Genomic DNA, 25,737 nt, shown 5'->3' on the forward strand with positions numbered 1-25,737 from the left:
ACGGAATACCACGTGCTCCCGTGCGACGACTTCCTCTACCCGTGTACAAACGCGCGTACAACGAAAATAGATGCAGAAGGAAGCGACGACCGGAGTGAGAACTTTTTAGACGTACGCAATTAAAGACTCGCACTTCATTTTTATACATATACCGGGCTTAGCAGCAGTAAGTTTCGAGAATTATTATTTTATATAAATCGTTTGTCATAGAAACGCCAATATAACACATTTCATGTCGATTAAAGTGTCATATATCTCGGGATCATCAAAGACGTTTGCAAATTCTTATAATGCAAATCAAGCCGATAGAGTTTCTTGTCGGTATTTTTATCGATGCCATAAATATCGCGACGGCAAAGGTAGATTTTATTATATTATTCTTTACGATAATGCGATCAAATATATTTTCCACCTCGGCGACAACAGAATTTTTGTATCGGAAAACAGTTGCGAACGAAAGCGTACAAAATGGTTGCGTGAATGCACTTACCTTGGTGCGAGTCGGCGAACGGCGGAATCCAGATCACAGCGTCGCGACGACGGTCGTTGCATCCTTTCATTGTCGTCTCTCGTTCGCTCACGTGTGGCTGCGACGGTCCCGACCAGATCCGCGATGTCGTCGACGACGATGGGGACGAGGACGGCGCCAGGCCAGGCTCGCTTCGTGCTGCACCGTAACTCCGAGCGTCCGAACTGAACTTGCCGCGTTCACGTGATCGCAGTGCGGCTCTGCGACCGGTGCGCGTCCGCGCGACTCAATTCAGCATGCAGCAGCGGCCGGCGCCACAGCCATATTCCAGCATGAGAGACGCATGCGCCGATTGAATTGGTTACCTCTGCCGGCTTCGCGCCGCCGATAGACCTCGAATTAGATGCATGTCGATACTAAATCAAAGAGAAAATCATGCTCACCCGCGTCTCTGAACAATACAATCGAACACTCGATACGCGAATCGCTGTGCGAACTTACCTCGATGCGGGTCGGCGGGCGGCGGGATGCAGGTCCTCGGAACGTTGCGGCGGTCGTTGCATTCTCTCGCGTCGGTCGCCGGATCGTCCGTGCGTGTTCCCGGCTGAGATTTGCGGCGTCGTCGTTGTCGTCGTCGTCGTCGTCGTCAACGGCGACGGGTACGAAACCGAGGAACGTGCCGCTGATGAGCACTGTCTCACAATACACACCACGGCCGCGCGCGAACTGCGAACTGCGAACGGCACTAATCACGTGACCACCGGCTCTGTATTCATGGTGTCATCTCGCGACAGGCGTATGCACTACCCGAATCAGCGGTGGCGGCCGGCGCCGCAGCCGCCATGTTCTCGTGTATAGGGCATGCTGTTGGCGGTCAAGTTTGAATTATATACATGTACACGATGCGCAACTGACCGAGGGGGGATGGAGGGGGAGGACGCGCGATGCTTACGCGGTGCGTTTCTAGGCGACGGGCCGAGCTCGCGCATGACATTTACGCGAGATGAATCGTTACGATCGCGCGTGCATGCACGCGCCAGGACGATCGAAAAATATCTTCGTCACGCATTAAATATTAGGAACAGTACGATCCCCGAAATATGATCCGACTACATCCAGAAAGGATTTCTCTCCGGAGACTTACAGAAATTATAGCTTAGTCTCGACGTTTGATTTAGCTTTACTTTAAGGGAACTCGTCGTGCCGCGGCAACGGGATGGCTAATCGGGGCGAGCAGCTAGACGAACGAGAATGTTTGTGGGATTGCACATGGCGTTTCCATACACAACGCGACGTACGAAGAGTCCGCTGAACACGAAGGTGTTCAGGCGCGAGCGACAAACGTTAGATCGACGTGGGCACGCAATTGCGCGACTTTCATGTGCCGCTTATCTCGCGGAAAGGGGCAGGAAGGGAACAGTTAATTCACGTCACTGGGAAACCGGCAGCTGTCACGTACCGCCGAATACACACCGTCGCGACACGCTCTAACGACTTGATAAAATGCGACCGTGGGTCCGTCTGCGAGCGGTGCGCCGGCCGAGTCCTTGAGCGCTCCGCATTCTGTTGTTCCGCGAATCCGCGGAATAGAGAGCACCGACACGCTGGCCGCGTCATTCCAGACGACGAGGCTCCGACGGGAGGACCGACGGTACGCGACCCTCGCGACTCTTCGGGCGTCGCGCGTCCCAAGCGCCGACGACCGGCGGCGTGTATTTATCGCGCGTCATGCCGTGATAAGCGCCTTCACGCCGGTGATACCGCTCTCTTACTCGTTCTAGTGACTTTCGACGCGACGTAGCAGCGCTCTATGCACGAATAGGCCAGCGGCCAGCAGCAGCAGAGTGGCGACGAAGAGAGTCCGCGAGCTGGCGTCGAGCAGCTCGTGCAGGCCGTCGTCGGCGAGACGTAATGCACCGCGCAGGGCGGCGTCGAGCGATTCGCCGGCGACTCGGCCGTCGCCGCCGCAACAGTCGTACGACATATGACACTGGCGATCAGTAATGAAAAAAATAAACAAAGTACGACGCGACGCGGCACGCGCCGCGACCCGCGGCCGGCTCCGCGGGGGAAAAAAAACGCGGCTGACGTGTACGATAACTACGCACCGTCGCAGCAAACGGGACGAGATCTCGCAGGCTTACGTACGTGCGTGCGTTCAGACGCCGCACTTGCGTGCTGGGCAACGACGAGACGCGGTAGAGTGAACGCCAAGCGGGTTTTCGCTTTCGACTGACTGAAATCGAATGGGCTCGGGATCGCACGCCCGCCAGTCCGTGTCCGCGTGTGTGGGTGCGTCGCCTCGCGTCGCGACGCGCGTGCGTGCACGCGTTCGATTTCACGCTCTATGCCACACGGGTCGACGGCGATATTTGTTTTATCGGAATGACAATGCGGCACTTTGTATATATTTCACGGGGTTTACGCAGATTTCGTTCAATGAAGCACGGTATTCGCGTCAACGCGTCATAAAATAATTTCTTTTTTTTATAAATTAATAAGAAAATAAAATTATACGAATATTTCTTACCGGAGATATATGTAGCGCTGCTAAATTAAGGGATGAAAACAATTAGGCTCAGCTCGGTTTACTAAACGCGAAATATGAAGATGAAACGGACGATTAAGTTACACGCGTATCACTTATCAGTGGCAGGTGCAATACGATGCGAGTTAAGACGCCACGTGTGTTGTAATTGTAAATTGCCACGCGCGTTGTCATACGATCATCTCCTCGAATCTCTAAAAATTAAATTATGGTGTTAATTACACCGCTTTAAATACGCCAACATTTTTTCTGCATTTCTTTAGAAACTCAAAATACATTTTTTTTCTGTATCACGTACTGCAGGCTAAAATTAATAAACTTTTCCTATATATTTAAAGATTAATGATACGTTCATGAAATGATAGTTTGATTTAGTGCAGAAAAAATGAAAGGTGCACCAAATTATTAAAAATATATAATACAAATTAACTTAATATATATGTATAATACAAATTAGCTTAATATAATATAATGCAAATTTTATTGCATTATATTAAAAATCGATTTCTTTCTCATTTTCACATTAGTCTACATTTATTACTCTGACGATGCAAAAACTAATAAATATAAATATAATTATACCTTAATATTTTGTAAGCATGATAGTTCATATCTCAAACACAAATGTCCAGTTATTTTTTCTCGTCATTTAGATTATACTTTGTTTTTAATTTATCTAAGTCCTCCATCTTTTTATCAACGTCAATTCTCTTAAATGCTTTGTTGCTTTGATAATATAAAACTACTAAGTAACGATTGCACACATTAAAACCACTCAAGTGATCACAGGCATTCTTAGCATCAAATATATCTTCGTACACAACAAATGCTGTTCCCCTAGTCTCTGCCGTATTGCCTCTAAAAAGAAAACCATATCTTGATTAATTAACTCATGACATGATTTATTTTACCTTAACTAATGCTTTTACTTACACTCTAATTTGCCTAATAGCTCCGTATTTGCCAAATATATCATACATTTCTTCGGCAGTGATTTTATAAGGTAAATTTCTGATATACAGCACTCTGTTCACTTCAGGAGGCAGCCTCACCTAAAATATAATGTTTTATAGTCAGTATAATACATGAGAAGTGAGGTTAGGTTGGCGTTGAAACTACATACGCTAATATCGCACAGATTTTCACATATACTTACATTGGCACGACGTTGTAACATTGCCATAGTCATTTTGACGGTTTAATGTTTACTCAAACTCTCGCAAAGTTGTAAATTTTGACGATCGAACGTCTCACAAGCGGATCGCTCGCACTCGGCAAGTAAACGGAATATTAACTTTACGTATCACACGCAGCCTATAAGCATCTCCCCACGTCTCTCGGATTAATAATTTTCCACGAGATAATTCTAGAAAGTATCAAACGTGCAGAAATTCACACGATACGACACACGGAATTAGTTCACGAAAAATCTGAAGGAGGCCGACGTGATCATCAAAATTGTGTGACTGTTTACTCGATAGATATCGCCACTGGTATTTTCACGGTCTTATGTATGTCACATACGCTGAAAGGCAGATAAAGCGTTTGCTGCGGTAACGGCTAGCGGCGAGAGTGCAAGAGTATGGCTGGAGCAGTGATAGGCCGCCATGGATAGGGGTAGTAGTGGAGGGGGAAACACGTTCCCTTTACCTCACTCTTCGACGATCGTTGCTTCGTGGCGCACGTGCTGATGCGTGCTTCGACGTTTCGTATGTAATCTGACGCACACTACGCTAAGATCTCGTACGCTAGCCGCCGTCGCCGAGGCAAATGCCATATCTGCCATTCAGTGTACTAAAAAGAGTGTTGAGTGCAGTTACGAGCACAGAAGCAAGGAGCCACCGAGAATAAAACATGGCTGCTTGGGCGAGAGCGAATCGTATCTTTTCCAGGCAATTTGCATCGGCAGCTGCCGGTCAACATGCCACCACAGGTAAATATAAATAAAGCGCACTAAATAAATTAATATATTTTTTACACACGCGAGAACCACGATACTCGTAGCCTTGTAAAAGGTTCCATAGTAGATTCACAGTTATCGTTTGCATTTCCACATTTTTGGCATATTTTATTAATTTAGGCTTGAATGCTCTGTTTTTTTTACTTGAATAGACATTATTTAATATAGAATAAACAATAATTAAGTGTGATAGCATATCACGTGTTATTAACTATGAGAAAATGTATGTGAATGTTCATTAAGTTATCAATGAACATTACATAACAGATACTGTTCGCTTTTTATAGAACAGACACAGGTTCTGTGGAAAAGGATTTCGTTTTTCGTTGGATTTCCGGCGATAGGGCTGGCTATGGTTAATTGTTATTTAAATCATCAAGCACATCATAATGATCCACGTCCAGAATTTGTTCCATATGATCACATGAGAGTGAGAACCAAGGTGAGAATAAAATACATATAATTTTGATGAAATGTATAAATACAAGCTTTCAAAAAGCAGCTTTTGGTAAACTTAATTTTTTAAAATTATTTTATACAGAAATTCCCGTGGGGAGATGGTAATCACTCTCTTTTCCATAATCCACATGCAAATGCTTTACCAGACGGTTATGAAGAATAAAGATTCTATATAGTGTTCTACAAAGCATATTAGCATCCTTTATAACATGTATCCTGCATTTGGCTGAAAAATTGAGTCAATAAAAGGTTAGAGATATGATATTTATATTATGTTTTACATAATTTTCTTATTCAACTACTTATTTAACTATCAATTAGATACAACAATATTACAGTGTGCACTTTTTGTGAATTATTTACTAGTTGTTAAAAAAATCAACGATTGAGAAAAATAAATAATGTACAGATAATAATTAATATTGTGTTCAAACATATATATTGATAAATTTCTGATAAATATGGAATTTAAAAACATTAGGCATTATTTAATACACATTTTTTTCTTTATTAATTTCACATGTAATTAACACAGATAATATAGTTATACAGCAGTTAAATTATTATTCTCAGAGATATAACAAAAATTAAGCGTATAGTTGAGGTTCTTAATTACAAATAGCTTTTTATTTGGTTGAATATAAAATATTAAAAACATAATTTTATAATACATAAACTAATTTATATGAAATAGGCAATTAATGTAACAAAGTTGATATTTATGTATTAAAATTATCAATATAATTAATACTCTACAATACTTACATCAAATAATTAGGAAAAAATGAGGTAAGTCTTTTTCAACTAAAAGTAAAAAAAACTGAAGAAAAATTTTTCAATCTAATTTCATAGTCGTTGCATTTTTGCAAATAATATGTATATATACACGTAACACAGTTACATAATTATGTATAAATACATAAATTTATGTACGAGTACACACACACATTTATAAAATATGTATATGTATATACAAAATGTTCTAAAATTAAAACGATACATTTTTGTAATTTCTATGTTAATGAGTACGTACAAAGTAATTTTTCATTAAATTAAATAGAAGATTAAAACTGAAATATTTCATTTGTTATGATATCAATGTTTCGATAATTATTACACTTTCTTTTATATTCGAAATTTATCTATTTAATTTTGAAACATTTCGTATATATCACGATTATGTTTTATATATATAATATTTATATCAAGTTTAGTCCATCGAATAATTGCACATTACATAGTTGTATTTTTAATTAATTGCACAGCTATAATTGTGTGTTATGAATTGGTATTGCAGTTACAAGTATATCGTAGCTGTAAATTAAATCCTTTAGAATAATTAAATTATCACTTTTTAACTTTGTTCACTGGCCAATGCTTTTTATTAAAAAAATATAAAATCAACTATACTATTACGGATTATACATAAAGCATACTTTTAGTTAATAATACTTATTAGATAAACTACGCATTAATTAATTTTTTTTTTTTTTTTACTTGAAAAGCTTAGGATTTTGGCTTAAAGTTTTAAGACGTACATGAATTTATAACTATAAATCAATACACGTAATCAAATCGCCCTTGCATTCTTTATAATGTTTCGTAATCCAATGCAAATATGAGCAACGTTTAGAGCAATAATGAGCTTTTAAGCAAGTGCATAAAACTGTGCTTTTGCGTTTGCAGCGTAAACAAAGGCTATCATCTACATCATCCAGATTTCCCAAACTTTCATTTATATCCAATAACTTTTCATTCTTTTCATTCAATTCTATGTCATTTTCAAAACCTTTACTCATCCCTATCTCCTCAAATGATGATGGCAATATACTCTTAATGTTTATAATACTTGGTATAGGTGTAATTTCGGAATCTTCACTTTTCACAGAAATACATTCCATATTATTATCACAAATATCATTTGATTGCTGATATAACATAATTTCTTCTGCGGCATTATCTTTCTCACCGAAATTAAGGGAATAAGTTTGCGATTTTCCAGGTTTCTGTTCAGATACATGTTTAAGCTGTTCATGAATCGTTCTAATATTACTGTGGGTGTCTATTGCATTTTGCTCTTCTATATTTTTAGGAAGTTCTAGATTCGACAACTGTGTAGCGTTTTCTTCCGCATTTAATTCATCTTCTGATTGAATACTATCGTGAGTATCTATTATCGTTTCCTCTTTTATAACTATAGAACGTTGTATATACATCGAGCTCTCTTCTGTATTTAATTCATCTTCGGACAATTGTAATTTAAACGACACTTCCTCCTCGGACTCCTCCTCTTCCTCTGTTTTTATTTTCTCGTTATTTTCTTTTGTACTTTCAACTTGTTTCATATTTTCTTCCGTATTCCATTCATCTTCAAACTTAAATGTTGATTCTCGCGGTTTCTCTTCTGATAATTCTTCGTTAAATGTCGCTGCGTTTTGCGTTTTATCTACAATATCTTGAGATATATTATCTATTGGATTTTTCAAAAGAAATATTGGCATTACTTCTGAAGGATTATATTTTATCTTATCAAGCGGCCATGGTGAATCAACGCGGTGCAACGTATAAAAATCGTCATCTTTAGAAAACGATGCTTCATCACACTGATCGTCTTTCTGCTCCTCCTCCACATTTTCGTCAATATATAATTTCTCGGAACAATCGGACATTTCGTCAGATATTTCTTCGTTAGCATTGGTGTTTTCTTCGTTTGTAGATATTTGTTGTGGCGATTTTGAAGAATTAAATAATATTTCGGTACACTTTTCATTTTCAATGTGTACCTGCGATATTTTCGAAGATGTACATTCTTCTTTCTGCAATATCGATTGCTCTGTATTGTTTAAACTGGAAACTAAATCGAGCAATACATTTAATTGACTTAATACTTCGTCACTATTGTTGGCATTATTAGACATTTTATTTTGTAAATTTTCGCTGGATACTTCACTACTGGTATTATGTATTTCTTTATTTTGATTTATTATATTACGTGAAAATTGTGTCATGTTTTCTTTGTTACTATTCAATATTGTTACGTTAGAAGTATCGTGTGTGCTTTTGGTTTTCACGTTATTAGATTTTTCGTTTACAGCATCCTTTGTAATTTCAAATTGATACTCTGTTTCCTTCATTAATACATCGTGTGATAAGTTTAATGGACTTTGCGGACAAGAATGCACTTCTGAAACTTTCTCGCCATATAAACTTGTTGCTCTCAGTGATTTGTCAATTTTTACGTTATTTTTTACTTTTGAGTTTTGCATAAGCAACATTTCTAAACTCTCTTTTAATGTCTTTGAATGTTCTAGTAACAACGTTTCATTACTCTCAGGCTTTTTCGTATCAACCAATATACTTTCCTGGGATGTTTTCTTTAAGTTATCGTCATTCTGCATCTGTTGTTCCGTATTTTCTGCAAGTTTCCTTGTAAGATCCGGAAACTTCTGTGTTAAGGATAACTTTTTATTCTGCGTTTTTAAATAACTCTTTATCGTCGCAAATTTAGAGTTTTCCGAAATATTCGAATCAACACTTTTCTTACGAGATTGTGTTTGTAAGTTTTTATCAGACAAAGTGTTTTTATTATCTCGATTAGATTGAATCTTTACAGTTTCGTCTACAGACATTTGCATTGCATTCTTTTGTGACACTGATTTGTTTTGTGAGATATCGTTTTGTGAATCGTTTTCGGTACATTTCTCAGAAGTATTCGATTTTACTGTGTTATTGTTTTGTTCTGTATCATTTTCTCTTATTTTTTTTAGGTAACTATTTAAATAATAAAACAAACCAATTAATTTACTTCTGTCGGAATACAGTTGTTGAATGCTTTCGTTCCACTCTGACGAATATATTCTCACACCGAAAGAAAGAAGATACCTTACTTGATCGTGCAACATCACTTTCTGAAGATCCGTCAAAAAAGATATATCTAATGTGGGGGCGGAATTTGTTTTTGAAATGGATTTTGATACTTTATTTGCTTCTTGTAATGATGTCGTATTTTGTAACATACTCGATTCTGGTAATGGAAGAGATTTTGCATTATTATATGTATTTTGTGACTCGTTACATGGATTCGAAATTTTGTTATATGAATCTTGCATGTTAGTATACGATGCCTTCTGTTGCGTACGATCTTCAACTTGCGATTTAATATCCTCTGTCCTTTGTAGTAAGTTATTAGTATTACTCGATGTAGGTACATTTTTGTAAAATTCTGAGTGCTGCTTCGTTAATCTCTGCTGCGGTATTTGCAGATTTTGATTTGGTGGGATATTTTGATCATATTGCGTTTGTACATTACACTGCGATTGAGGCACAAAAGTATGTTTGGTTTTATTTAAATAAGTAACACAAGAGCATACTGGTTTTTCCAAAAATACTTGCTGATTGGAGTTTGCTTGCCGCTGAATCACATTTACATCCTGTCTAACATTTTGCATCGTTGTATTGGTTGAGTTCCTATTATTTTGATATGATATCCGTGACATATTCGTTAACGATGGAACGTTATTGTTTGTAAGCTTGTGTTGAGCGTTTACATTTGATACATTTGTCGATGGTATATACTGGCCTTGTATCGAATTATTCACATTTCCGGCGACTTGTTGCAAATTAGTATTTTGCGATGGTATAAATGATGTATATCGTTGAACGTTTGGCATAGGCTGTTTTGGGTACAAATGTGAAGAATTAACCGAACTGTTAAATAATTGCTGCTGATTAATATTTGAGGCTTTTGCCGTTTTTGTTTTTTTCGGAGCTGGTTTTGGAGCTGATTGTGTGTTAACATTTGGTAATGATTTATTTGGATCATTTTCGATAATCTTCCGATATTGCGATGCGAGATTACATTTTTCCATATTCGGTGAGAAATAATAATGTAAATGTTGTTCGGTGATCTGATAATAGATTTCTAATTCTCTTTGCGTTATCGCTATACTTTCAGGAATTTTAAATCTATTGATGTAAGATATAACGTCGACAATGTTCATATTCAACCATATCATCAAGTTATTTAAACTGTTTGTTATTTCTTTTCTAGCTTTATCCATATTTGGTACGAAATATATGGAGTAGTAAAGAGGATTTTCTTGAATTAGTTTGCGAAAAAATGCAATATTAATGAATATATCTTTCAGTGATTTGTGTATTAAAATTTCATAATCATTATTTTGATTATTAATTTCAACCGATGTTTTAAGTGAGATATTGTTATGTCTATCAGCATTAACATTAGCATTATGTAGTGGTGGTGGTTTATCCAAATCTAAAGTATTAACATTAGGAAGTTTTACTTGAGGTTTTACTTGAGATTTTACTTGAGGTTTTACTTGAGAAGGTATTATTTGCACAGGAACTGTTTGAACAGGTACCATTGGAGATGGTACTACTTGAACAGGTACGACTGGAGAGGATACTATTTGAAAAGGTACTACTGGAGAGGATACTATTTGAAAAGATACTACTGGAGCAGATAATTGAGGACGTGATTGTTGAGACATTAATTGAAAAGATACTTGAGGATGCATCGATTGAGGAAGTGTTGATTGAGGTAGTGATTCAAAAGTTGATTGTGGAGATGCAGACTGATGGAACATTGAGAATGCATTTTCTGACACAGCTGGTGTGCTGAAATTCGTGGATTTTATATTCGTGGTATATCGATAATTAATTTCAAGATGAGATTGTGATCGTAATTTAGAAGAATCTGTTGTCGCATTATCAGATGTTTGCAATTGTTCTTTTACATTAGACGTATTGCACGCGGTTTTAACTAACTCTGCACTGTTTCCAATTTTTTTCATTTGTATATCCTCCTGCTCGGTAGACGATACGCGTTGATTCTCTTTCTCTTTACATCCCGCAATACTTTTAGCTTCTTCTAAAGTTGTATTATTTAGAGATTCTTGCTCTTTGTTAATTTCTTGCTTGTCATTTATTTCAGTCGCTTCTAGTGGTTCCAAATCAGGCATATCATATATAAGTTTATTTGATTCAAGATTGTTTTCAGTTATTATGATCGATTGCATACATTTATTTGTTTCTTTTTTATCACTGTCTATCGTGTTTTTATTTTCACTTAAAGTTGAGTAATTTGGAAAATTTTGCTGTTGTTGAGAATCATCTTCGTTATCTTTAGAAATAGGACTAGAATCGCATGTAATATCACAATTTTCAGTCTCAGTAGTAAGAATTTGATTATTATTTACCGATGTATTATTTTCCAGGCTTGTTTTACTTGGAGATTTTTCAGATATATCATCACTTATTTTAAAAAATTTATTAAAAAGACCTGGATCTTTTTTAAGTGTGTTTAAATTCTTGATGCACGTATTTACCGCGGACCAAGGTGCTTTCAGTGAAATCTTCCGTGACGTTTGCTTATTTTTTTGTTTAGGTTTTATTTGTATTTGTATTTCAATATCATCCTCGTCATCTGATAAGTGATCGTCGCCACTATCGTTTGAGGTATTTAAAGATGTAGACAAATCTGTTGCTTGTACGGAAAGTACATAGTTTTTTTCCGAAGAAATTGTTTCTGATGTCGATGTTATTACTGAAAGTTGTTCAATTGGCCTTCCATCTTTTATAATGTTATTATTACATGTTAATAATAAATTTTCATCATTTTGTAGCTCACAATCATTTTTTTCATTAATATTGCTTAATGTTGAATCATGTGTATGTACGATTGGCAACTTTAAAACAGACGTTACATGATTTTGCGCATCTTCACATCGCGCTAAATCACTACTATTACTATTCCGCACTTCTTGATTTTCTTGTCGATTTTCAAGAGAAACTTGGGTATTTAGTTCATTCGGTTCTGCATAAATACCATCTATTTTACTTTCTGCATTTGAATTCAAATTTATATTCTCACTCTTATCTTTTTCAAAATCTATTTCAGTAGCGAACGGTATGTCGTTGTTAGATTTTGCATTACTTGTATTATTCTTTGTGCTAGCAATTAATGAAGAATTTTCTGTATGTTGTTCTTTTTCCGCGACTTTGTGATCCTTTATATTTTCCTGTGAATTATTAGATTCCGTATCACATTTATAACTTGATGTTCTATTTTCTATTTTATCATTTCTTACGATATACTTTTCTTTCATACATGTTGAGTCATTCGAATCATCGACATTTACACTGATTAATGTGACGCTGTTTGCACTTTCTTGCGAATTATTAAATTTACCTAACGATTCTTTATCTTCGTCCTTTTTGTTTTCCAAGCTTACAGTGGAATCACATGAACAATTAGACTTAATTTCACGTGATATTGTATTTTCTATATTTGTTTGCAAATTATTAGGTAAGGCGTCAGGTATATATATCGATTCTTTATCTTTTGTATTTTCCATTGCAACATTATGCATAGTATTACATTTTTTCATGTGTGCAATTTCATTCCTAACATCTTGTACAGCGATAGATTCTTCCGTACTTGTGGTGGAATCACATGAGTCGGCTTTTGTTTCACGCGGTGCCACGTTTGTGGTTTTTTCCTGGTCATTATTCTGTGATTTATTAATATGGACGTTTTTGCTTGACAAGGTTCTATCCTTAACATCTTTGTCTGTTGCATCATGGCTATTACATTTTGCAGTACTTGCGGTGGAGTCACATGAATATTCGGATTTTACGTTAGACGATGCGTTTTCTATAGTTGTAGGCGAATTATTAGGTGAGGTATCACGTGTGGATGGTATCGATTTTTCATCACTTTCGGTCATAGCATCATTTACAACATAACACTTTTCGATGTGATCAGAGGAATCGTTTAAGTTTGCAGAATTAATTTTATTCGATATTTCAATATTTGTAGTTTCTCCAATAGCTGATGTGTCCTGTTCGTAAATTGATGCTGCGCTTTCTGTATTATCATCTGTTACTTTGTCAAACATAGAGAAACACTTTTCAGTGCATGCAGTGGAATCGCACGAATCGTCGGAGTTTCTACAATTACTTATATGCAAATTATCAATAGACTTATCATATTTCGATGCTTCATCTTCCGTCTCCTCATCTGTTACAGAATTGTTGTTAGAACATTTTTTAGCGGAGCCGGAGTCGCGTGACTTACCGGATTTTAATTTAAGTGATGCTGAACTCTTTGTATCTTTCGATAAATTACCAGTTGATGTATCATGTTTTGATACTTTCTTTAGTTTTAAAATATTTGTAATATTATTTCTTGTAGCTTTATACAAATAATCAGATTCTTGCGCTTTTCTCTTTAAATGATTAAACAAGATTTCTCGTTCCTCTTCACTCTCGCTTGTGTTAGGGCCGTTAGTGCCTCTAAAATATTTATGCAGTTTTGCCCGTTTATTTTTAATCAGGTTATTGAGTTTAATTTTGTTCTTTTTTTTCCGCAATCTAATACTGTCCGTTTCTCTTACTTCCTGTTCAATAGATTTCCGATTTATTTGCTTTGTGGAACTTAATTTATTATCGGAATGTGTTTCATTATTAAACGTTTTAGAATTATTGTTCGACGTTTCTTCGTGTATACTTTTAATTTTCTTTTGTTTTTGTGTCGTCGATACATATTTATCTAAACTTCTTTCAGAACTTGTTCTTTTTCTAGTAATCTTCTTAGAATTCATTTTGACATCATTTTTCGTTGCATATGTTTGATATAACGGTGGATTATGGTTAATTAATTCTAAATTAACATCAGTCTCTTTCATTAAAATGGACTCATCTTGACACTCATCTGCTATATTGTCGAATCTTGCTTTTGAATTTAATTCTGAATTTATGTTTCTTGATGAACAAATATTGCTTTCATTTTTTCCTATTCGACATTCTTGTAACGTATTTGTTAATTCGGTTTTCACGGTGGACAAAATCTCCTTTAATTTTCTTTCTTTCTTTTGATATTTTTCTGGAGAAATAGAGTAATTATTTTCACAATTCGCTGATGATGATGCTGTCGAATCTTTGTTTGTTGATTTGTTTTGTGAAGTGTCAGCTAACGTTTTAGATAAATTACGTTTTCGGATCTTACTTTGACAAACCTTATTAACATTCGTTGTACTAATTGATGCAGTTTTAATTGGAGTGTTTGCAATTTGTCCGTCGCACTGTTGAGAAATATCTTCCGAATTCTTGGATTTCCGCTTTCCTTTGTCATCATCTGGATTTCTTTTTTTCATTTCGTCGTTATCAGACAAAATGCAATTTCGATCAATACTGTACGATCGCAACAAGTTTTTTCTGAAACATGCAAAAAAATTCTGTATATAACAATTAAAAAGTTGTGTCATATTTATTCAAAAATATTTATAAACACTAAATTCTTAAAATAAACTTAGTAGATAGTCATTAAAATAAAATAAAAATTTTTTTTCTTGTTACATTAAACGCGGTGTCAGTTCTTGAACCATACTATGCAGTATCTTTTAATTAAATTAAATCACTTGTTAATTAATCTGGCAGTTTCTCACTCGAGGTTTCGTTACCTCCCGTGTATATTTCAGTGTCACTATCTAGTCGAAAAATCGATTAAAATTAACGTCGCGTTTAATACCACCATAAAACGAATTAGTTGTGCTACGTAATACGTACTGTTTAGCATTATTTAATAAATAATATGAACTTAATAGTACCTATATTAAATAATAAATAAAATAAAAACGGACGGAATCAATGACCATCGTGGAAACAAATTGGATATAGTTAAAGAGCATTTTTGCCATGTGTTATCTTACTGCATATAATTCATTGCAGAGATCAAATATCACTGAAACAACAAAATTTATGAATCACTATAGCGAATACGTATAATGCTTAATTATATTTTTAAACGAAAGTCTTCATCGATTTATTGCCATTGCGCAGATACTATTTTTCACTTTCCACTTTAGTTTTAATTATTTCAATTATTTAAGATAAGATAAGATAAAACATATTGCAATTATATGAATGTTGCATGAGAACAAAGATTTGTATTTTTAACGTATCCTAGATAAAAGAATCGTTTCCTACGACAATAAATATCTGATATGTAACACATCACTACGTATTTACTGAAAGGTAGATTAAAGTAGCATCAATAATTAAAAAAGAAAAAAAAAATGACAATACGTACACGTGCACTTTGAAAATCTTAACAATTTTACGCCGTGATTTACCTTGCATTTATTGAACATCCCAAGTAGTTATCATCTTTAATTTCGTGACCACTTCAAAACTTTTTCATTGAAAATGTTGCACTTTTTTTATTTCCATTGATTATCACTGCAGAATTATTTTGCTGTTATCATCGTATTAACTTTCGTATAAGTTTTTTATTTTTTTTCTTTTTTGGTCAACTATCTGACAACCGGTATAAAAGAAGTGTAGCCACTGCAAACGTCGCGGTCAAACTGTTTTTTTGCAGCCCTCCCTACACATGTCATTGGAAACTCACGACTATAATGGGGCAGTCATAAAATGCAAGGAAGGGGAAAAGTAACGTAAACCGTGTACGAAGGATTAGAAAGTGAGAAAGACTTCTTTCATTTGTGAGACTACCTTCCCCTCTCATATTTGAATAAATATTTAGAGTCAAAAATTCTTAACACTTCGACAGTCTAAGTGTAACGAACCAAATAGCAAAAAGGTGTTACATCTTGCTAATATTTAAATATTATATAATTCTATAATTCCAAAAGCCTTTAAAAGAAACCAATACTAACGAAGGAAATTTAGAAACTTAAAATACTTATTTCTTATTAAAAAGAAAAAAAAATTAAACTTCTGTATCAATTGGCAAGCATAAAACCGTGAACTTAATACAATGAACGCCCTTACAATTTTTAACAGTAGCAACAAATTGTAATAGCGTTTACGTATTGCATTAAAAAATTGAGTCAGTACATATCTCGCAGCAGAAACAATTCCCCAGATAAATTATACCTGTTAAATCGGTATCAAAAAGCGGATCAATAAATATTTACGCGTACCAAATCAACTTGAAATGCTGACGCAATTACGTATGAAGGGATATTATGTTACGAACTATAATCTATGCAGCGATATCACATTTGATTCGCAGAAACTTACCCATTGCGGCAAACTGATAGCCTGCTAAGAGTCACATATGGCTTAATCGTTAATTGAATCAGTCCCATTCGCATTGTCTCCTTGTCCAACGATATCCTCTGCACGTCATTTTTTAGCTGCAATATTCATTTTCAAATGAATTATTTCGCCATTTTACGATTTACCTCTCACGTTTATCTAATAAAAATTAATTTCCTCGGCGTTGAAAGAGAAAATTTAATTAATTGAGAAAAAAAATGTAGTGATTAAAAAAAAAAAAGTATTATGTTATTAGACTTTTATTATAAAAAGTGAGATGTTAAACATACCGTGTGCACACTGATTTCTCAGAACAAGAATTATGCTTGTTGCGAAAAATAAAAAAAGTAGTAAATCAATCAAGTAAACTTCATACCTTAATGAGCAATCTGTGACGACGAGCCTTGTCTCCATGGAGCCACTTTTTTAAATGGTAATTATTAAAATCAAGCATTATGTATCGCGATCAGTTAATAACAGTAGAATTCCGATTCCTTAACCGCTGCGTAGCACATATATTAGTTTTCACTCGAGGAGAAACATTCGCAAAGGTCTGACACGTGCTGTGTCGAATATACGACTAACAAATGAAGGTTCGGCTGGTTCGGCTGTCGGCTGACATCGGCAATGTTAGGTAGAGCAGAATACAAGATATGCCGACGTTAGCTTTTGTTAATCGTGACTAGCTTCACTTACAAAACTTATACACACATATACTTTCTTTCTCTCTCTCTCCCCCCTCTCTCTTTCTATCTTTCTTCTTCCTTTAAATGTGTCATAGATACTAAATCGGAATGTATGTGTGTGTGTGACCCCATGCCTGGACTTGTTTTTCATTTCTTTTCAGATCTTCTTACCCGTCTCTACCCGTATCTTCAATCATAATAATTTTTATGCTCTTGAGTTTAAAATTGTCGAAGCCCTCTTAATTTTTTTATGCCTGTAAATACCCTTCATGAGAATTTATGAGACATGGTGTCGTTTTCTTGGAACTATTTATGTGAATTGTTTTCTTTTTTTTTTCTTTTTTTTCTTTCTCTCTTTCTCTCATTTACACTCACTCACTCTCTATCTTTCTCTCCTCTCTCATTCTCACTCTCTATCTTCTTCCTCTCCTCTCTCATTCTCACTTTCTATCTTTCTCTCCTCTTACTCACTCACTCTCTTTTTCTCTCTCTTTTTTTTTCGCAATATATTTTTATATTTATATTTCTTGATTTTTAAAAATTGTTTCGAGAATTTGTCTAAGATTAGTAAATGTTCTTAGGTTCTTAGGTTTTTCTCGTATGTAAAAATCATACGCAGGAATATAAAATTATAGATTTTCCTTCTCTTTTAATAGAATTTTATTTAAATGTTTTTTCGTTATATCTCCATTATATATTCGTTACAAGTAATTCAACATTTCGTTTGGTTAAACTATTCGCTTGCAAACACTTTTTTTTGATATGATGATGGGAGTTTCACGTGACATACCGGGAACAAATTTGCAACGAAGCGAAATTTAATATTTGTTACGTAGTGTAAAGACGGGATATGATTATAAAATTCTTTACTTCTTTCTGTTTTTTTTCTTCTCCAATGTTCTTTCTCGCAAAACGACAGAAAGAATTGTATTTCCTTTCAGTAAATTACCATATCGTATATCTCTCAAAGAAATTAACTTAATTAATAATCGACATTGCCCGAAATATTTTAAAGTATTACGCAATTTTCATTTATCGGAACACATTCACTCAGGTCTTCTTCCATAGGAATGTAATACGTTTTGCTATTAATTTTTATTTCCTTCTTTTCTTGTACTCAAGTCCTTTTTTACGTCACATTTTCTTTGTCATTGCGGTCGGTACAGGTACAGCCGTAAAGCGGAAAATTTATTTTCTTTCGAAATTACCTGCCAACGTGATTCTGTAACAAAAGAAAATTCTCTGGCTTCGGTAAGCATTAAATTTTACGACCGGTAATGAATCAACGAGGCACAAGGGTGGAATGTACTCTCCAGCAAATTGTTCGAAATTCTGAATATGCACATCCTGTGGACGTATCTACTCGTACTGATCGAATGCATCGTCTCACATCTTATATCGGCAATTATAGGTTGCCAAAAAAATTTTATCTATAAAAATGTCGTTCCTATATGGATTAGATAATACCATAAATTATGATAAGGGCTATCTCATATTTGTCGTTATTTCCTGCTCGAGCTAACACTATATGAAACAGATTAAAGATGAATCACTATGTATAAACATGATCTTGTTAATGAAAGTGATACCACCATTACATTGCCCAGAAATCAAACAAATGTTCTAATTACACATATTATTATCTGACATGAATTTTTTAAGATAGACAACAAGGTCAATAAAATTAAAAAAAAATATATATATATACTTGATAAATCCTTAAAAATCCATTCGCGTTATAATATTTATAAAATCATCAACGTTTTATCTTGGAAAAGTGACATTAAATTTTTATACTGACACGGTCAAGATAGAACACTTGATATAGCAAAAATTGTTTTCAAGTCTCGAATATAATTTTTATTTATTAATAAGGTTGAAGTAAAACGGTGCATAAGTGTAATAAAAAGTCTATAGGTGAAATAAAAAGGCGTACCCTCTCGTTGCTTTGCAAACGTAATAGCAGTTTACGCTTCCCCATTATGTAATCCCTATATAAGGTTGCTATAGCAAAAAGGGTAAGTAATTACAGAGGGGAACTTTTACAGAAAACTTGGTCTTGAATAATACTTAATTTATTTCAGAAAAAAAAAATATTGTTTAAAAGAAACGTTTGAAAGGGAACATATATTTTATACGTTTCTCAAAAAACCTAAGAGTCCTTGAATTTATGACTAGTTGTCGTAACCTGAGCTACGATATATTATTTTGGGAAAGGGGACTTATTGTAGTGTTTTCTCTAGTGTACCTTCCAGTAATAAAATCCTAACTTATTTCAAAACATGTCCAACAAATGTAAGAAGACTAAAATGTGTAAAATAATAATGATATTTACGTGCTTAAATATTCAAAATCTGCAAATTAACGTATAGCTTTCTCCACAGCTTCTATTAAATAAAATAATTTCCCATTTCATACAGCGCGCATTGTGTTTATCCGTTGTGTCACATTTGATTCTTCTACGTCCGATAACGTTTTTGCAAACGAAAACATTTTAGAAGTTTTATTTTCTTCATCTCTAGATTGCTCGGTACTCGGTAGCTCTGTACCAACAGATTCACTCAAGTTCGATCTCCAAAATTGATTTGCGTCAAATAATGTCGAATAAGTTCTTTGTAAAATGTTCGACCTGCAAAAAAATTTTTTTAATTATTGCTTGTATGATTTACATATATTTAAAAGAGACTTACAATGTTGTAATTTCATCACTAGCATTCTGACGATTATCTAAAGCCAAAGTCTTATTAGACGTGTTATACAGCGTCGTCGTGATGCTGTCGTTTCGAATCGAGTCGATCTTGATAACGGGACGTGCAAATGTAGTCATCACAGCACCGTAATTCGTTTTATTGACGGTGTTGTTCGGGTAAAAAGTTTGTAATATTTCGAATAATCGCTCGATGTCCGGTATCTCAGAGCCTTGATCGTTCGCAAATAATGTCGGAGGAGTGGTACTTTCTATCACTTGCAACATTGATCTCTGTTCTTTTGCGGAATGCAGCGATATACTGAAAGAACAGATATATAAATAAAAATGCCTTTTTTTTTTTTTTTATAAAATTAAACCGTTTCTTTTCGTAAATATTATATACTTCTTCCGTTCAATTGAGCTGCCAGCCATGTAGGGATATCTTTTTAGACCGATGCTTGCGGAATTTCCCTTTTTGCCCAGATGCACGGCGGACCAAGTAATGATTGTCACGATGATTAAAAATATTGTGAACGACATCAACCATTGGGTAAGTCTAAAAGCCATGACAAAATGTATTCTCTTTTATAAAAAGAAATATTAAAAATTAACTCGTCCTCCTCTATTTCTCTTACGTCGTACGTACGGAAAGGGAAATCGACAATTTAGAAACAAAAAGAGATCTACCGCGTTATGCGTTTGGTTAATTTATTACGCTGCGTTTTGACACATTTATGGTGTGCCTGTTAAATCGATAAAATTGCAATTTTGCAGTCAGCCAAGAAATACGATCATTTTCCTCTTCTACTTAAAATAAATTTGATATTAAGTTTACGTTTCTTAAAATGCAAATAATTGTTTTGCTCTTTTACCTATTCGCACGCGGATATTAGTGCCGCGGACAGAAGGAAAAGATTTTTCTTTTAACTTTTTTAAATTGTTGATAACCTCAAAAAGTCGTCTGACTTCTCGACAATGCATCGATTCGCCGGTAGCAACCGGTAGCGGCTCGTAGCGGATTTTTTTCGGGATTAACTGATCGAGCGCCACTCTTGCCAATTTTTGCTTCCGCGGTGATGGGAGGAGGCAGCCATTACAAAAGGGGACGTGCTAAAAAAATTGACGGTAACGGCAACCATTATAAAAAAGGCGTGGCCACGGAATTGGCGGGCACAGAGATCTCGCTCACGCCGTGCCATCAACTTATTCCTTCTATACTCCTGCTGATTTTAGACTGTTTTCAGACGATTTCGAGTACTCGGCGTCGTAATACCTTGAGGTTAATGAATTTTGTTATCTGATTATTATTTTTAATTTCTCGGTTATTTAAATAGGCGCGTGATTAAATTATCGTTTTTCATTGACTGCAATTGAGGATTAAATATTATTTATTAGGTTGTTAATGTATTTTTTAATAATATTAGATATTAAGCGTGTGTGTTGTTTATTCGTTTTTTCTAAAACTAACAAGTAAAAATAAAGTAATACGTGCTAGGAAATAACAAAGTATTTTTATTATATTTGAAAATCTTATACAAAGTTTGCTTGATACGCTTTAACATATTAATTGTATTAACATAATAAAATTAGGAAACTTATGTGTTAAAATACAGAATACATGGTCAGACGTTCGGAGATTTAAGTAATATGAATAAATAATAAATTAAGCATATTTTAAAATAAAATAAATTAAAGAAAATAAGACAAAATAGAGTAAAATAAAAAGAAAGCTAATTTAATTAAATAATTTACATTTCGGAAAGTATTGATAGACAGGTTATTTATCAAATTACAGACAATTCAAGTTGATCGAACAAGCTCAGTGGGCATGTCACGATTATTATGCCGTGTGCGTTTGGTGTTGTCGCGTGCTTTCTGAGCTCGCTCGTGACTAACGAGGCTTCGATCGACTAGACAATAATCCAGGAGGAACCTTCGACTGCCTTTCGTGGCGATGGGTAAACCCGGGTAACCCGACTGCGAACGTGCGCTCGACGAAATAATGTTACTCGTGCTCCGCGAGCACTCGAGGCGAACCTAACCTAAAAAATCCATCCCCGTTTCTCGTTCTCTGCGGAACCCGAGGTTGCACTTCGATGTCCTCGTCCAAGGTTCTATTGGCCGCACGCTTCGATACGGCGCGATAATCCCGCGAGTGCCATGCCTGGCAAGCTCGAAAAGATGCTGGCAAGAAGGAGTGTTTGAGCAAAACGACGCAAAGGAAGGATGCCAAACTGCACGAGTGTGATCCGGCTGCTCAGACGACGTCTCGTTCTCGGACTGATCTTCGCTCTCTCGCTGACGTACTGCGCTTTTTCGTTGCTTCGGAATGAAAAAGTAAACTTGCATCGCCAACGGTGGATCGCGCGAACAAGCCAGCCGCAAGTGAACTGTATTGATGTGACTTTGTTTTGTTTTCTTTACAGAAAGGGCCGACGAATCTGGACAACGATCTTGATATGGACTCCATGATGATCAACGATAACGACGACCTGATACCTGACGATAATGTTCTGGAAGAATTAAGGATGTCTGATAAATCTCCATTGTGGCAGGAAATGCTCGATCAGACGGTCAATGATAACGTGGAAAGTATGGAGACTAGTTTAATAAATGAAAATGACACTGCTATTCAAACTTGTCGAAATTCTGTTCAGGTAAATTTATACTTTAAAATATAATTAACATGCTGATATAAAAATACTGTTGGCTACAAAAGTATTTAATTAATAATTAACATGCTTTAATTAATTGTCTCTTATATGCATTAGGGAAAAGGCTTGATCGTTGACGATCGTGGTGTCGTATGTTTGAGACACGAGGTTCTGTCGAATGGATGTTGTACGGTAGAGCAGAAGCAGACTCCAAAGAATGTAGAGTCGTTGCCTGTGGCGAGAAGGGAAAAATATAGCTGCAAAACGTGCAATCCTCAAGGGTGCTGTACTATCTATGAGTTTTGTGTTTCCTGCTGCCTGCATCCTGACAAGGTAAGACCTTTTATAATTCTACAAAAATATTGTTTCTTTAAATTTAAAGTTTAATAAACATATTGTATGCAACATTTTTTTTTTTCAATTTCTTTTTTAGCAAATAAAAGGTCGAAAGGAAGTATTGGCGGGCTCTGCAAAAGTACAAAAAAACGTAGGAAGAACGTCCCTTCGTAATTCGGATCGCTTTCAGATTTGTTTAGCCGCTTGTCGTACCTCAAGCTCCAGCGTTCGACATGAAAACACTTACAAGGATCCACTTGCAAAGCATTGTTATACCCCGCAGCGATATCGGCGCAATATTAATTCATTAAATAAGAACGGCGACAATTTCGCCGTTGTCGTTACTTCTTCTTCTGTGGTGATAATACTTGGTTACCCTTTCTATCTATCCCGAAGCATAACCTTTATCTTATTGATCCCATCACATTATCTTTATTGGTTTTGTTTTAACAGTGTCTAATAATTACAGCAGTAAAATAATATAAATATCAACATAATAGAATTAACAATCTTCGAACAAAGGTATTTAAACAGACGACTTAAGTCCGCGCACGAGCATGGATTTAAAGCGCCATATATCCGCATACGTCATAATTATCCCAGGATATTTTTTTGACATGGCTTCTAAAATTTCATTTCTGATAGTATCCTGCATCGGATCGTCCTGTTGCAAAAATAAGAATAATTTATTACATTTCTCAGATTCGCGTTTTTTTTTTTTTTTATTAATTTAATCACATCTATAAATTAAAAACCACTTATCCACGTACATCAACGAAGTCACAATTGGCTGCAGCGTAGTGGCAAGAAATTGCTCGTCTCGTTCTGTCGGATTTGTTCACGCCAGATCCGTGAATGAGCAACGGATGGAAAAACACTGTGTCGCCGGGCTGCATCTCGAGGTATTCCCAGTGGCTTAATACCGGAGTCAGGTTCTTCATAAAAGAAAAGTGTTAATTAAGAAACGAGGAGCTAATATCAAGCAATAAAAAGACAGAAAAAAAAATTTTACATGTATGCCGTGATAAAATTTGTTCACAGCTCCGTTGGAATCTACGGGATATTTGTGCTCGAACAGTTTGTTTAAGGTATGCGTTCCAGGCGATACGTAAAGACATCCATTTTTGCTATTACAGGGTTCCAAGGCTGTCCATACAGCCACTATGTTATTAGCTGGCCGTAACGGGAAGTAATACAGATCTTGATGCGGTGGGTGTCTAAAAAAAAAAAACCCCCCCCACAAGTTGTAAAGTTTATTGTTCTATTAATTTAAATAAGACTGCTATTTTAAATTTATTTTTACGACTACCTCGAAGATCCGAATCCAATGTCGGGTGGCTTCGCGATGAGCATGCTGTGAATTGCCAAGATGTTCGGTCCCGTAAAACACTCTACTATATCGAGGATATTTTTATGCATCATATACTGTGGACCAAAAACTTCGTCCCTATGTATGTCTTGTATTTTATTCACCGACTTTCTATCTTTTATATCATACATTACAGTTACACAGTCTTTTGAAACTTTGCCCTCGACGATATCGTCAAATCTGAAAAATAAAAAAAAAACTAATAAAGCCTTTATTCCTGCGCGCGAAAAATATTAAAATGTGATTAGCGATAGAAATCTAAGCGCATGATCGATGTCCACAAAGAACAGAATTCACGTCTATAATTCATGCTGATATTTCAGAATATTGAATAATCGGTCATCCGTGACATTATATCCGGTCGCAGTGTTTGCGCGGACGTTAATATCAAACCGGCAAATTTACCGAAACGTCGGGCGTTTCAATAACCGCCGGACTACTCGTAGCATAGTCCACAAGATTATTCCGATTAATGTCTCCGCGGTAATTTACAATTTGAAGAACTTTTTAATACCCGCGTGTCTGCGTGTACCTACATTGAATAAACGTATCATTTCGTGCGTTTTTCAGTGATCAAAGGGAGGCCAGAAATTTCCGTTTATATATTCAGCAGCACGCGGAAGATATTCTCCATTTACATTCATCGTGCAAAAGCTATGTTTCCAGCAATTAATTCGAAACATACAAAACGAGTCGGGAATGTCGCGATAAAAGTTTGATAACACGCATTCACGGATTAAATATATATACCTTTTGTGACACTTATCGATCACATCCTGCGGTATGAGACGAGGAATTACTAAGTATCCATTTTTTTCGTAAAACATTCTTTGCTTCATCGTAAGACGATTGAAGGTTTCTTTGGTATAACGTAAATTTAAAGACATTTTTAGTTCTCCGTCCAGTGTGTTTGGAAGCGATTGTCTCAGCAGTTTTTCCCTGCTTGCTACCGTTCCTCTGAAACAAATAATATTTTTTTTTCGTAATTTGTAATTAGGATCTCTTAAAAAATAGCGCGCGTATGGTTTCTTCCAGTTCTCTCCTATCTTAAAAAATTGGTGTGACGCGTAAATTAGCTGTTAATCATTACCGCTTAAACCGACGCTGATTAGTTCTCTCTCGCTTGGCTTGTTTCACGCCAAGCGAGAGTCAACGTCGGCTGTTAAATCGACAATCTTGAGATTCGATTTAATTTTAATATTTAATTAATATGTCCAGGCAAAGACGGTCTTTGCGATTTTCGAGATCGAGGACGAACATGTGGAAGTACCGTCTTTGTCTGGACATACTAATTAAATATTACAATTAAATCGAACGAGAGTAACGAATAGATAGGCGCGGGGTAGTCGGGGGGAGGTGGGGGGCGGGGTGAGAGCGAGCGCGAGCATACGTGCCGCGCGCTAGGTATATTCCCACTCTCGCTTTGTCCTTCTCCAGCGGTCGCGCGAGCACACACGTACTACGCACTGTACAGCAACCACG

At 35.8% G+C, this 25,737-nt stretch overlaps 7 protein-coding genes across 14 annotated transcripts in view; 2 read left to right on the plus strand and 5 right to left on the minus strand.

Moving 5' to 3' along the window:
* Oatp74d (Organic anion transporting polypeptide 74D) overlaps window positions 1–2,428 on the minus strand; it is a 96,447-nt gene extending 94,019 nt beyond the window's left edge. The window contains exons 1-2 of the mRNA XM_070656592.1: window positions 971–2,428; window positions 491–885 (exon numbers count right to left, since the gene is read on the minus strand). The gene's annotated coding sequence lies outside the window, so the exon portion shown is untranslated. The remainder of the gene's footprint in view (window positions 1–490; window positions 886–970) is intronic.
* Window positions 2,429–2,939: 511 nt separating this feature from the next.
* On the minus strand, window positions 2,940–4,487 carry Sf3b6 (splicing factor 3B subunit 6). 2 transcript variants are annotated; one of them, XR_011545730.1, is made up of 4 exons: window positions 4,174–4,487; window positions 3,951–4,069; window positions 3,600–3,875; window positions 2,940–3,211 (listed from the first exon to the last, which is right to left on the minus strand). XR_011545730.1 is itself a non-coding variant. In XM_070656668.1 (3 exons), exons 1-3 carry the CDS (start codon window positions 4,204–4,206, stop codon window positions 3,650–3,652), a joined length of 378 nt encoding a protein of 125 aa, XP_070512769.1. In that variant the 5' UTR covers window positions 4,207–4,486; the 3' UTR covers window positions 3,251–3,649. The 2 variants fall into 2 exon arrangements, 1 of the variants encoding a protein (XP_070512769.1); XM_070656668.1 differs by lacking the exon at window positions 2,940–3,211 and having other exon boundaries at window positions 3,251–3,875; window positions 4,174–4,486.
* A 155-nt stretch (window positions 4,488–4,642) lies between these two features.
* On the plus strand, window positions 4,643–5,852 carry LOC139102618 (cytochrome c oxidase subunit 6A, mitochondrial). The gene is made up of 3 exons (XM_070656673.1): window positions 4,643–4,950; window positions 5,265–5,419; window positions 5,519–5,852. The coding sequence occupies exons 1-3, from the start codon at window positions 4,872–4,874 to the stop codon at window positions 5,597–5,599; spliced, it is 315 nt and encodes a 104-aa protein (XP_070512774.1). The 5' UTR covers window positions 4,643–4,871; the 3' UTR covers window positions 5,600–5,852.
* A 971-nt stretch (window positions 5,853–6,823) lies between these two features.
* Window positions 6,824–17,018, minus strand: LOC139102572 (protein PF3D7_1417600-like). Of its 2 annotated transcripts, none has more exons than XM_070656577.1 (3): window positions 16,898–17,018; window positions 16,504–16,619; window positions 6,824–14,673 (listed from the first exon to the last, which is right to left on the minus strand). In XM_070656577.1, exons 1-3 carry the CDS (start codon window positions 16,973–16,975, stop codon window positions 6,987–6,989), a joined length of 7,881 nt encoding a protein of 2,626 aa, XP_070512678.1. In that variant the 5' UTR covers window positions 16,976–17,018; the 3' UTR covers window positions 6,824–6,986. The 2 variants fall into 2 exon arrangements, with proteins under 2 accessions (XP_070512678.1, XP_070512679.1); XM_070656578.1 differs by lacking the exons at window positions 16,504–16,619; window positions 16,898–17,018 and adding exons at window positions 15,066–15,199; window positions 15,591–15,803.
* Window positions 16,895–20,904, minus strand: LOC139102608 (uncharacterized). 3 transcript variants are annotated; one of them, XR_011545729.1, is made up of 4 exons: window positions 20,300–20,463; window positions 19,898–20,215; window positions 19,543–19,836; window positions 16,895–18,429 (listed from the first exon to the last, which is right to left on the minus strand). XR_011545729.1 is itself a non-coding variant. In XM_070656658.1 (4 exons), the coding sequence occupies exons 2-4, from the start codon at window positions 20,434–20,436 to the stop codon at window positions 19,620–19,622; spliced, it is 672 nt and encodes a 223-aa protein (XP_070512759.1). In that variant the 5' UTR covers window positions 20,437–20,452; window positions 20,769–20,904; the 3' UTR covers window positions 16,895–19,619. The 3 variants fall into 3 exon arrangements, 2 of the variants coding, with proteins under 2 accessions (XP_070512759.1, XP_070512757.1); XM_070656658.1 differs by adding an exon at window positions 20,769–20,904 and having other exon boundaries at window positions 16,895–19,836; window positions 20,300–20,452; XM_070656656.1 differs by having other exon boundaries at window positions 16,895–19,836.
* Window positions 20,905–21,694: 790 nt separating this feature from the next.
* On the plus strand, window positions 21,695–23,346 carry LOC139102824 (SREBP regulating gene protein). Its single transcript, XM_070656968.1, has 4 exons — window positions 21,695–22,233; window positions 22,323–22,553; window positions 22,668–22,883; window positions 22,984–23,346. The coding sequence occupies exons 1-4, from the start codon at window positions 22,123–22,125 to the stop codon at window positions 23,344–23,346; spliced, it is 921 nt and encodes a 306-aa protein (XP_070513069.1). The 5' UTR covers window positions 21,695–22,122.
* LOC139102597 (phytanoyl-CoA dioxygenase, peroxisomal-like) overlaps window positions 23,290–25,737 on the minus strand; it is a 40,744-nt gene continuing 38,296 nt past the window's right edge. For all 4 annotated transcript variants that reach the window (XM_070656639.1, XM_070656641.1, XM_070656642.1 and 1 more), the window contains 5 exons: window positions 25,006–25,212; window positions 24,196–24,435; window positions 23,899–24,103; window positions 23,657–23,821; window positions 23,290–23,550 (listed from right to left, as the gene is read on the minus strand). In XM_070656639.1, coding sequence (XP_070512740.1) covers window positions 23,413–23,550; window positions 23,657–23,821; window positions 23,899–24,103; window positions 24,196–24,435; window positions 25,006–25,212 — 955 coding nt within the window. In that variant the 3' untranslated portion in view covers window positions 23,290–23,412. The remainder of the gene's footprint in view (window positions 23,551–23,656; window positions 23,822–23,898; window positions 24,104–24,195; window positions 24,436–25,005; window positions 25,213–25,737) is intronic.

Source organism: Cardiocondyla obscurior, linkage group LG05 (genome assembly GCF_019399895.1).
Source record: "Cardiocondyla obscurior isolate alpha-2009 linkage group LG05, Cobs3.1, whole genome shotgun sequence".
Lineage (NCBI taxonomy): Eukaryota > Metazoa > Arthropoda > Insecta > Hymenoptera > Formicidae > Cardiocondyla > Cardiocondyla obscurior.